This window comes from Miscanthus floridulus, chromosome 5, assembly GCF_019320115.1.
Source record: "Miscanthus floridulus cultivar M001 chromosome 5, ASM1932011v1, whole genome shotgun sequence".
Taxonomy (NCBI): domain Eukaryota; kingdom Viridiplantae; phylum Streptophyta; class Magnoliopsida; order Poales; family Poaceae; genus Miscanthus; species Miscanthus floridulus.
In genome coordinates this window covers 11211002-11221955 of record NC_089584.1, presented here as the reverse complement: position 1 = coordinate 11221955, position 10954 = coordinate 11211002, and the positions used below count along the sequence as shown (strand labels likewise).

Here is a 10954-nt window from a genome sequence, read left to right as displayed (position 1 = left end):
GTTCAGTCTGTCAGCATGCTAAACATTCATTACAACATCCAGCTGGTCTGTTGCACCCTTTGCCTGTGCCAGATGGAGTTTGGAGAGATGTTTCTATGGATTTTATAGAAGGTTTACCCAAATCTAATGGCTATAGTGTCATTTTAGTGGTTGTGGACAGGCTAACTAAGTATGCCCATTTTATTCCAGTTAAGCATCCCTACACTGCCAACACTATTGCTCAGGCATTCCTGGATAATGTAGTCAAGTTGCATGGCTTACCAAACTCTATTGTCAGTGACCGAGACACAGTGTTTGTCAGCCACTTCTGGACACAACTATTCAAGTTGTACAAAGTCAATCTAGCCTTGAGCATAGCCTATCATCCTCAAATGGATGGACAAACGGAGAGAGTAAATCAATGTTTGGAAATGTTTCTCCGATGTTCGGTGCAAAACTCTCGCAAGGCCTGAAAATCTTGGCTGTCCCTAACTGAATTGTGGTATAACTCCTCCTATCACAGTTCACTGGGTTGCTCCCCTTTCAAGGCCCTTTATGGGTATGAACCAAATGTAGGTGCAGTACCCCAGCTACCACAAAATACTTCTCCATCAGTAGTTGAGGTCATTCAGAACAGGGAACTTCATTTGCAATCCATCAAGCACAATCTAGCAAGAGCTTAGAATATGATGAAGTTGCTGGCTGATAGGAAATAGACTGACTGTCATTTCATTGTTGGTGATCAGGTATTGTTAAAATTACAGCCCTACACTCAATCTACAGCGGCCAAGCGCCCCTTTCCCAAGCCGGCATACAAATATTTTGGTCCTTCTACAGTTTTGGCACACGTGGGTTCAGTTGCATATAAATTGGACTTACCGGAGGGCCATATGATCCACCCAGTCTTCCACATTTTCCAGCTAAAGCCCTTTGTGCTAGACTGCACCCTCACTATAGACTTGGCAGCTACTGCAGCTGTACCAGACAAGATCATCGACAGGCGTCTGGTCAAGGGAACACAGCCATTCCTCAAGTCAAGGTTATCTGGACTGGTCTGCATCTATCTACTGCAACATGGGAAGATTATCATGTTCTGCGGCAACGTTTTCCTAATGCTCCAGCTTGGGGACAAGCTTCATCTTCGGCGGGGGGAAGTGTCACAGGTGACACAGCAGGGCACAAGACGTCTTCTTATTAGCTTGGCGTATTTTTCATTGTTTGCTTTGTACTCAGTGTCTGTCATGTGGGCCATAGGCCAGTGTCTTGTTACCGGCATACAAATGCCAGAACTCTGTAAGAGAAACGCATCGAAGAAAAGTAAATACGAACACGCTAAGGCAGGTGCTTACCTCGCCGGTGTTCATCTCTGATCTGTGCCATTTGTAGTGCTCACGTCGATGGCTTAACGCCGGCAGCCACGGGTGTTACACCCTGCTGAAGCAGACGTCGAGCTGGCCCAGCCTCCCTCACACACCGTGTTGATCAGGCTAGGCCAGCCCGAAAATCAGCCAGGCAGGCCGTGCCTAGCCTGATGGCGAGGCGCGAAGCCCTATTAGGCGGGACAGACCTGGCACGGGTCCGGCCCGTTGCCCATCTATATACTATAACGCAAGGAGTACAGTTATTAGTCTCGATTCGGTCCCCTTCTAAACCCTAGCGTCACTTCCTCCGCTCCAGCCCGCCCGCTTCGCCCGGTCATCGACTCGCTGCCGCCGTCACTGCCGCCTTCGTCGACCCGCACCCGCACAACCTAATGGCGGTAAGACCAACCGTCTCGTCCTCTCTGTCTGTCCCCGATTTATGAACCAGATCTGTTTTTGTTTCTACCTCTGTCTAATTAACTAGTGTGATTTGCGGACAGTAGTACCCCGAGGCTAGTCTTAGTCACATGTGGTGTGCATGATTGATTAAGTTCAAGCTGCCTCCTGTGGCGTGTTTGGAACAGAGGATTATCGGATACGTAGGTCGAATTACAGCCAGAGCCTCCTAGCTAGGAGTAGGTTGGATGGATAATTTGCCATTGTGTACAGGGAAGGGGAAAGGGACAATTACTAATCACACTTGTTGTTTAGAGGTTTTATTTAAACCAGAAGATTGTGTCAAACACGATTTAAGGTCTTAACTCCCCTGAATCTTGTTTGGTTAGGAATGCTTGAACTGAACATCGTGTGCAATTGCCCATTAGGAATGCTTGAACCAAGAACTGGATCCAAGCACCGATAGGGCTTTTCCTGTTTTTTCCGTTGCCAGTACCAATAATAATTAAGCTGCTTGACTTAGTGTCATGTATACATCATAATCTAGTCAGCTCTTGCAGATTTGTTATGTTATTGTCTCGTAGTCTTGTTGTGAATGCCAGTACCACCATCGAAGGTTAAGATAAGTGAATTTACCTTTGCCAGTACCAATGATGGCCCATAGCTCAGCTTATAACTGCTCCTCTTAGAGCTAAAGGGCGTACCCAGTGCAGAGAGCTCCCACTCTGTGCGGGGTCTGGGGAAGGGTGTCAGTGGCAAGCCTTACCCTTGCCTGTGCAATGCGAAGAGGCCACGACTCGAACCCGGGACCTTCCGGTCACAGGCGGTAAGACTCTACCGCTTGCACCAGGCCCGCCCTTCAACTGCTCCTCTTAGAGCTGAATCTAGAAATGCATCCACAGTTGTCTCCAAGTGTATCCAAGCTCAGCTGGTTGCCTGGTTAGAGATTCAAGTTAATTTATAAAGCTCATTATGATGTCAACCTTCATGAGAAGAGGATCAGTTTCTAATGAGCTAGTCCATGCTTAAGCTATTACTAAGCATAATTCCATCTCTGTCTGATGTTCTATTGTTCATTGAACTGCTATGGCTAGAAAACAAATTAAACTAAAGAAACAATAAGGGACAGATAACCATCTACTGTACTTGAATCACATCACAATGATTGATCTGTTTATATAACTTTGCCATGATAACATTTTAATTATTGTATATAAGGTGTACTTTTCTTATCCACACAATGAAGTTATTACTCCTTAGGTTCCCAGGATAGTGCAATGGCAGCCACTGGGTGCATCACTCGTGCCTTGTTGTTCTGTTCCTATTTGTTAATCAATTTATGTATTGCCATGTATTAATAAAATCCTATGCCTTCCTTACCATTTTGTATCGGGAAATTACCGTCTTGTCGACTCATGGAATTCGCTAATAATTGGAACCAAGAAGTCGAAGGAACAAAATAACAGTTTGTTTATGTATACTCCTATTTGCCAGTCATAATAAGCCCTAACATTATGCAGTTATGCTACACTTACTAATGGATGGACTCTTGCTTTGTGCAGACTGTGCCAGTTAACCCAAAACCTTTCTTGAACAATCTGACAGGGAAGACTGTAATTGTCAAACTTAAGTGGGGTATGGAGTACAAAGGTAAATTTTTATTGTTATCAATTTTATTTATTTCAAATTTTAAATGTTAAATTTTATTCCTTGAATTGGCCCTTCCATAAATATATTGATGAACATTTGCTTTATTTTCCCAGGGTATCTTACTTCTGTTGACTCATACATGAACCTTCAGGTACTACCTTTGGTCTTTGGCAGTTTGGCTGTCGTATTATTAGACCACATCTATCTGTATTTTATTGTTTTGCAAGCTCATCATTCGTTCAATATGGAAGAACATGCCACAAAAAAGTGATTACTACCTTTGCTACTGGTTGCAGCTTGCTAACACAGAGGAGTACATTGATGGACAATTCTCTGGAAACTTGGGTGAGATTCTGATCAGGTAATGATTCATGATCCTTTTGTTTGCTTGCATCAGGTGTGTTAGTCTAGATATAACCCAATAAAAGCTTGCTTGCTGTCCAAGTCTGATTATTGAAGTGAAAAGGTACTTTAGTGTGGATCTAAAAAGGTTGAATGTAAGTGGTCATGAGGTAAATGCTCAAGAAAGAGTGGCATCAGTTTGTAAAAAAGCATTGGATGTTTGGGTTACAGTTTTCACAAAATAAGTTGAATAGGTTGGAGAATTTTAGGAAAAATAGTTTCTTGATTTTATTTTTTTATTTTGGTTTTCTGAATACTTTGATTGAATCATGTGGACAGAAATTTTGTTTCATCGATTCAATGTTTGAGTTAGCGAGGAATACAATTTATCCCTTTAAGGGTTTGTTTGGTTTTGTTGAGTATGAGGGGGGTTGAGGATTGAATCCCTTAAAGTAAAAATCCCCTTCATCTCTTCCAATCCCCTTGCGGAGGGGATTAACCGAACAAGGCCTAACTGACACCCAACACAGCTGCCACTTGTATGATTCATTTCTGTTTGCTCAATTTACAGATGCAACAACGTCCTTTATCTCCGAGGTGTTCCAGAAGATACAGAGATAGAGGATGCGGAGTGAGGAGACGTGGACCATGCCTTAAGATTGGTCGATGATAGTGTTCTGACAGCAATGTAGCCTTAAGATTGGTTGATGATATTTCAGATGCGCACTACTGAATACAATATTGCTGATGCATTTGCCTATTTCCTGCCCCCGTTCTATCTAATACTAGTAAGATACTAAGATGCATTTGCTCGGCATGGCAAGACATTGTGAAATCATTTGGTCAATGTAGTACGGACTATCCCAATCCTGTCTTGTATGTTTTGGCGCAATAACTTGTCTGCTGGAATTCCTGCCAGAGGTGATGGACAGGATTCAATTGCTAAGATGGAATTCCGAACTATTTTGTCTGTCGGTGAAGCTAAACGCATTGGTGCCTAGTGCCTTGGTAACACGGTGCAAATATTATAAGGGGGTGTTTTGTTCACCTAGCATTTCCTAAATTTAGTAGCTTTTAGTTCCTTTTAGTAACTTTTTTGTCAAACATCTTTACTAAAAGAGACTAAACAACCTTTAATCATCTAGTAACCCAAACCTTACTAGTAGCTTCTTAAACCATGTCTGGATAGGGCTTGCTCTTCATCAATGCGCTTGTTTAAATCAAAATTTGGAAGGAGAGTCACAAGGATCTAGAAGCTTCTAGGATCGTATCATTAAGGGATCAGTTGCGGGCGAACCAGAAACAGTTGATTCAGATGCAAAATCTAGGAACCGGCTTTCTTCGGACAGCGTCGGTAGATAACGACAGAGGCTACGCTCGACGCCAGGACGAAAATGTGTTGGACTCTAAAAAAGAGAAAGGTTAGAGTCCAAGTTATCTTAAATTAGGAATGTTTTCATTTTATGCCAAAGGTTGTAACAAATCGTGCTCGAGTAGGATTCATGTTTAGGCTCCGGGTATAAATACAAAACCCCGGCTATTGTAAGAGGCAATCAATCAATCAAATACAAGTCAATTATTTTTTTCGGTTCCGGCCACCCCTTAGGAGTAAGAGTAGAGTAGATCTCGGCGAGTTCTTCGGCAAGTACGGCTGTATCGATCTGGTCGACCTCCACTGCTTGTTGTAAGTACCGTCATGGTTTATACCTCTGTTTGTATGGCTGCATCGATCCGGTCGACCCCCACTATAGCTCTGGTATAAGCTAGTTATCGACTCTTGCCTAATTCAAGTATGGCCTGTGTGATTCTGCCTCACACCCCACTGCTTGAATTGGATCAAGGTTAAGTTATCGGCTCTATCTTAGAGTGACAGTCTTTAATAGATTCATTAAGTTACCGATATTGCTTATTGCTTTCATTGTTTATCTAATTACAGCAATATCACTCTGCCCGATTGAGATTGATCCGGATCGGCCTTATATCTTGTTTAGTTCATCGTTTGCTAATCTAGAACTGATCTAATCTACATCTTAAGCGATGAGTTATGTTTTTATCGGCTGTTTTGCGTCAATCTTAATCGTGCATAACGTGCAGTTAATGCATGTTCGATCTTGAGTACATCTATCGGTTAGCGAGAACCGTTTCATGGTCCGTCATCATGGCCTGTGGGATTCTGCCTCTCACCCCACTGTTGGCACCGTGGAGTGGGGATCGTTGGTTGATAGACCCGTTTCTGAGAAGACATAACCTTAACTATGCGCTATGCCTGAATTGGCTGTTTAGCCGATATCGAATGCTTTCACGAACAGTTCACATCGCGAGATCGTTGAAGTAGAGATAAGTTGAAAAATGTGTTAGCCCCATGATCTTGTTATTGTATTACGGCCTACATGATTCTGCCTCATGCCCCACTGATATTACTAATGAGTTAGGGTCGTCGAGTCTATTGTTGTTTCTACGGCCTGCATGATTCTGTCTCATGCCCCACTGGTCATGGCGATAGATGAGATCTAACATGTTCATTAGATTTATCTTTATTAAATGATTAAGTGATGTTGAATTGTTTCTTTATATAAAAAGAAGTTCGATTATCAGTATGGATCGATCATCATTGACATCTTATTGCCATTGATTAATATTCGTTTAAATGATGTTTATCCTGAATGATAACCGATTCTCTTCACACAACCCTATGAGCTCTAATTGACTTATTCTCATGAATATACTGGAATCGGCTATTTAGCCGATTTCCTTTCATATCGGCTCTCACAGCCGTACATTCGGGACGGTCTGGTAACACCGGCAAGTTCCGTCCTTAATTACTGATGAACTTTATCTCCTTGTCAATTGCATGGTCAAATTGACTGGCACGCCTCGGGAGGATTGCGCAGGATCGACCACCCCTGCGCTGAAGCTAGGCGGATCTGCTCCATCGAGCGGACCCTTCCGGCTTGCTGCGTGTGTCCTCGACGCGGGACGAAATTCTATGTCGACAGTGCCCTGTCCGCTCACCGCTTCCGCCATGGACGGCCACACGTCTGAGTATCCGCTAGCGCCGCTTCTGCCATGGACGGCCATGGGTCCGCTAGCGGCAGGTGGAGCAGGCCAACGCCAGGCTGCTGCGCGACCTGGCGGAGGCGCGGGCGGCGGCGAAGCAGCAGGCGCAGAGCTACAAGATGGAGCGCAGGGCGCGGGAGCTGATGGAGGACGCCTGCTCCAAGCTCACCCGGGAGGTGGAGGACCAGGCCGAGGTGGAGCTGCTCCGCCAGGAGTGCCTGCGCATGCGGGAGGAGATGGAGGAGGAGCGACGGATGCTGCAGATGGCCGAGGTGTGTGTGGGAGGTGCGACTCATCAGCGTCGCCGCCGCCGCCACGAGCTCCTCTGTGGTGAGGTCGAGGCAGAGCGCGGACAACCACCACCACCATCATCATCCGGTGGATTCGGTGGATGCGGACTCGGTGCTGGACCACTTCTGACGCAAGGAAAGGGAAAGGCCCCATCATGCCGCTGCGGAAAGGGACGTCGACGGGCGTAGGTACAGCAGCAGCCCGGCGAGCCCCGCGTCGTCCAAATCCAATGAGGTGTTTTGGTCTTTATAAACATGTATATGTTAGGTTTAGTCACCTAACCAAACATGGCTTTACTAAAATTTAGAAGGCAGTTTAGCTGCCTAAATTTAAATTTAGGAGCTAGGAACCAAACAGGATTGACAGTCGATGTTCAATTCTGGCCCAATGAAGAAAACGCACCATTTATCAAAGCGATGGAGACTTCTGACTCTTTGAAAGCTGTAGCTAACTCAGGTTGCCACGGTTCAGGCGCTGGTATGCGATGCCTAGAGTGAATGCTGTTTGCTACTTTGTCACTCTGGACACGTCGTTTTGTAGGTTCAGTTACCTTTCACGTAAAGATTGCTACCATCATGTAAAATCTAAACCATGCATTATTCTCAAAAAAAAAAAAAAAAAATCTAAACCATGCATTGAACTAACCAAATATTATATTTGTGAACAAAACCATTTCTACATATGATGTAAGACAGTATTTACTCTACTATCATTCAAGGAAACAGGAATGCCATCGTTCAAATATTGAAGTAACACAAGAAATGTGAGATGGGAATGGATGGAGAAGGAAACAGGCAGGATAGAGGAAATGCCTCCAGTGTCTGCCTGAGGGGACTGGGGAGTTATTGCATCCCTGCATTGTCTCTGCAGGTGATGCTAGCTGCTGCTAACAAGGAGTAATGACTGGGCGAAAAGAGGATCCCAAGTATTAATTTTTGGTTGCTTGTGTTCTGCTCAAGCAGGCCACGATGACATTGTACTGACGATTGCTACTTCAGTAATAAGACCCTAGAAATTACATTGTTGAGCAGCGACAAGCTCATGTATAGCTCCCATATTAATAAGAGTATTATCCCACAGAAGAAAATGAATAAGATAACAAATATAGTCTAGAGAAAGCCATCTCTGTCATTTGCGCAAAAGGTTATGCTTCCACAGACTGAAGCAGTGCTGTAACTGACTGCCAATGACAAAGCGCTAGGACTGTTTTTAAAAAATTAATGGCAAACCACATGACTAATGCCAACTTCAATTCTGATATTTCCTTTGTGATCACCGCGCCAGATGGACGGAAACCTCATACCAATCGCACAGCAGGAGGGCTTTCAGATCCAACTGCACCAAAAAAAAATCAAAATCAAAATTCTGAATGAGAAAGATGTGATGGAGAACTTATATTCACCAACGCTCCATCACACCTAGGCCAGCAGGCGACCCAGAATTTTAACACGTCTCCTTAGGTACTCTTGCGTCACCATATGTAACCAAATCATCATTGCCGTTGCTGTTCAAGTGCATAAAATCGAATAAATCAGGCAAGTCTATATAACCAAGCATGCCATTCTAGCTAGCAAGTATACGATTCAACAAAGATTAAAATAAACCTGACAATTTGAACAAACTCACCTTGACTGAGCAGCACCTTGCAGTGAGGGTGAGTCAATTTGCATTGTCACAGGGCCATCATTCACCAAAGAAACCTGCAAGACTTTCCAAATTACGTTTTTTTCCCCTGAAAAGGTCAAAAGCTATGAAGGCAAATAACATGTTTCACTCAGAGACACCTTCATCATCGCTCCAAAAACACCATCTGCCAGTCAAAGTAGGAACATCGTCACATTTATTTTCATGTGATACAGTGACTCATGGCAGAAATCTTTAGATGTAGATGGAACATAGTGCAAAAGCAATAGCAATAGCAGCAGCAGCAGCAATAACAAGTGCAAGAAGATTGGCATAACATAACAGGAAGTGGCTATCGAGAAGATGAAATGCACATCCAGCAGAAAATAATGTTCAAATAATGTTCAATACAGGACAATGGGGAGTGTGGGAAAGTTACAACGAATGCATCAATCATGACAGTCAAATCCCAAATATAGGCAGATCCATGTTAACAAAAGGAAAAAGAACATTGATTTGATAATCAAGAATTCAGGTTGGTAAACTGTGTAAAGCACAATGAACTATAAAATGCATATTTGTTACCTTTCACTGAATCAGCCGAGTATGACCTTTGAAATTTCTCAACTAGAGAAGCATAGAATGGTTTCGCTTTTGCAGGTGACATAGCCACATGAAAATCTGGCTTATTACCCTTCAGGATTCCATATAAGGTGAACTGACTGACTGAATAAGATATCAGATCAGAAACGTAGTAGTTAATAACAGATTTAATGGAGGCTGTTTATATTTTATACATGGGGCAAGGTTGCATCATCATATTACCTAATAGCACCTCAAAATTACGCTGCATAACCTGCAGGGAGGAAAAATCTTATTTAAGTTTGTCTTCAAAGCTCATATGAAGTGAAGTAAATAATTAGCATTCTCAAGTAAGCCAACTTTATTCTTCTAATGGGCCAAGATGGATCTGAGGCTTACACTTTGATCCCATGCTTTTTCAGTCTTGTCGTTTGGAAACAGCCTCATGTTCAGGACCTTCCGACAACTATGTAAGGGTAACATTAGCATTCAATTAGAGATATAACAGCAGGCCATGCTAACTTAACGTTTCAGCATAAACAAAATTTCATAAAAAAGATGGTAAGTTAGTAACATATCAGAAAACAAAAAGGTAAAGGTGACACACTTTCGTAAATGAACAAGAGATGAAACCAGCCCGGTGCTTTGGACGCATAAATCATAATGTTTGCCAAAGATTACCAATAAAGAAGCTGCCACAATATCAGCGGCAGAGATTCAACGGGGGGGGGGGGGGGGGGGGGGGGGCTCGAGCCCCCCTACCGATACCGGAGCCCTGGATCCCCCTGGAGCTCCCCATGAGTTTTTTAAGAAAAGTTCTATCTTGTAGGTGGGGCTGAGACTTAAGGTCGAGCACTGGATCTGCTTAGTAATACAAGTGACTAGTATTATCGTTCATTTATCAAGGATCATTATGACATCCTGCATCTCAATCACTCCGCAGCTCAAGTAACTCGTCACTGAATCAACACAGCTAACTGATATCTGGACGAACACATTCCCACTGCAGATTCTGATGAGTTATGAAGATGTAATCATGTCTAAACAGACAAGAATTGAGACAACGGCTAGCACTAGCAAGCAGTATAAACCAGTAATTGGAGGAAGTGGGAGGGGATGAACGGAGAGGATTGTATACATGTAGTCGGCGTCGGAGTCGGTGTCCGCCTCGTGGACGCCGACGAGGACGAGGAGTCCAGGGCCGATCGCCGACACTATTCGCCCCTCGACCTGCGGCGACCCCACAGAAGAAGCATTCAGGGAAGATTCCGAGCGAATTGCGGTGCACCGAAGAGGGCGCTCACCTCGACACTCGCCGAGAGGACGCGCTGCACCACAGCCCTCATCCTGTGTATTCTCCTGCGTCACCCACGCCCAGTGGTGAGGGACGACCGGACGAGTCGCCGCTCACCGGTGAGAGACCAAGAAACGGCGGCGGCTCTGGTGTGGGGTGGGGAGCTAGTTTTTTGTTTTTGTTTTTTTTTTGTTTTTTTGAGAACGGGTGGGGAGCTAGTGCAATATGCGAACGCGGATGCCTCGTTGATGGGCCGTTTTTTCTCAAACACCTCGTTGACGGGCCGTGAAAAGCGCCAGTGGTTTACTGGGCTGGGCTTTGCATTTCTTCTGTTGCCTGAACTAAAATCTTGGCAAAAATATTTTACATGATAATATAG

General features: G+C 44.1%; 2 protein-coding genes across 3 annotated transcripts; one reads left to right on the top strand and one right to left on the bottom strand.

The window, feature by feature from the left end:
- Nucleotides 1-1592: 1592 nt before the first annotated feature.
- LOC136451512 (probable small nuclear ribonucleoprotein F) lies at nt 1593-4488 on the top strand. The gene is made up of 5 exons (XM_066452210.1): nt 1593-1738; nt 3299-3386; nt 3500-3537; nt 3683-3747; nt 4300-4488. Exons 1-5 carry the CDS (start codon nt 1733-1735, stop codon nt 4361-4363), a joined length of 261 nt encoding a protein of 86 aa, XP_066308307.1. The 5' UTR covers nt 1593-1732; the 3' UTR covers nt 4364-4488.
- A 3492-nt stretch (nt 4489-7980) lies between these two features.
- LOC136449503 (uncharacterized) lies at nt 7981-10905 on the bottom strand. Of its 2 annotated transcripts, none has more exons than XM_066449547.1 (9): nt 10586-10905; nt 10420-10511; nt 9681-9747; nt 9525-9555; nt 9285-9425; nt 8861-8886; nt 8703-8776; nt 8479-8580; nt 7981-8411 (listed from the first exon to the last, which is right to left on the bottom strand). In XM_066449547.1, the coding sequence occupies exons 1-8, from the start codon at nt 10625-10627 to the stop codon at nt 8520-8522; spliced, it is 534 nt and encodes a 177-aa protein (XP_066305644.1). In that variant the 5' UTR covers nt 10628-10905; the 3' UTR covers nt 7981-8411; nt 8479-8519. The 2 variants fall into 2 exon arrangements, with proteins under 2 accessions (XP_066305644.1, XP_066305643.1); XM_066449546.1 differs by having other exon boundaries at nt 8495-8580; nt 10586-10901.
- Between the last annotated feature and the right edge of the window lie 49 nt (nt 10906-10954).

Coding starts and splice junctions, on each gene's coding strand:
- LOC136449503 (XM_066449547.1), bottom strand. CDS start 10,627: ATGAGGGCTGTGGTGCAGCGCGTCCTCTCGGCGAGTGTCGAG. Junction 9,426..9,524: donor TAATTTTGAGGTGCTATTAG/GTAATATGATGA, acceptor TATCTTATTCAG/TCAGTCAGTTCACCTTATAT. Junction 8,581..8,702: donor CAAGGTGCTGCTCAGTCAAG/GTGAGTTTGTTC, acceptor GCACTTGAACAG/CAACGGCAATGATGATTTGG.
- LOC136451512 (XM_066452210.1), top strand. Junction 3,387..3,499: donor GTGGGGTATGGAGTACAAAG/GTAAATTTTTAT, acceptor TTATTTTCCCAG/GGTATCTTACTTCTGTTGAC. Junction 3,538..3,682: donor ACTCATACATGAACCTTCAG/GTACTACCTTTG, acceptor TACTGGTTGCAG/CTTGCTAACACAGAGGAGTA.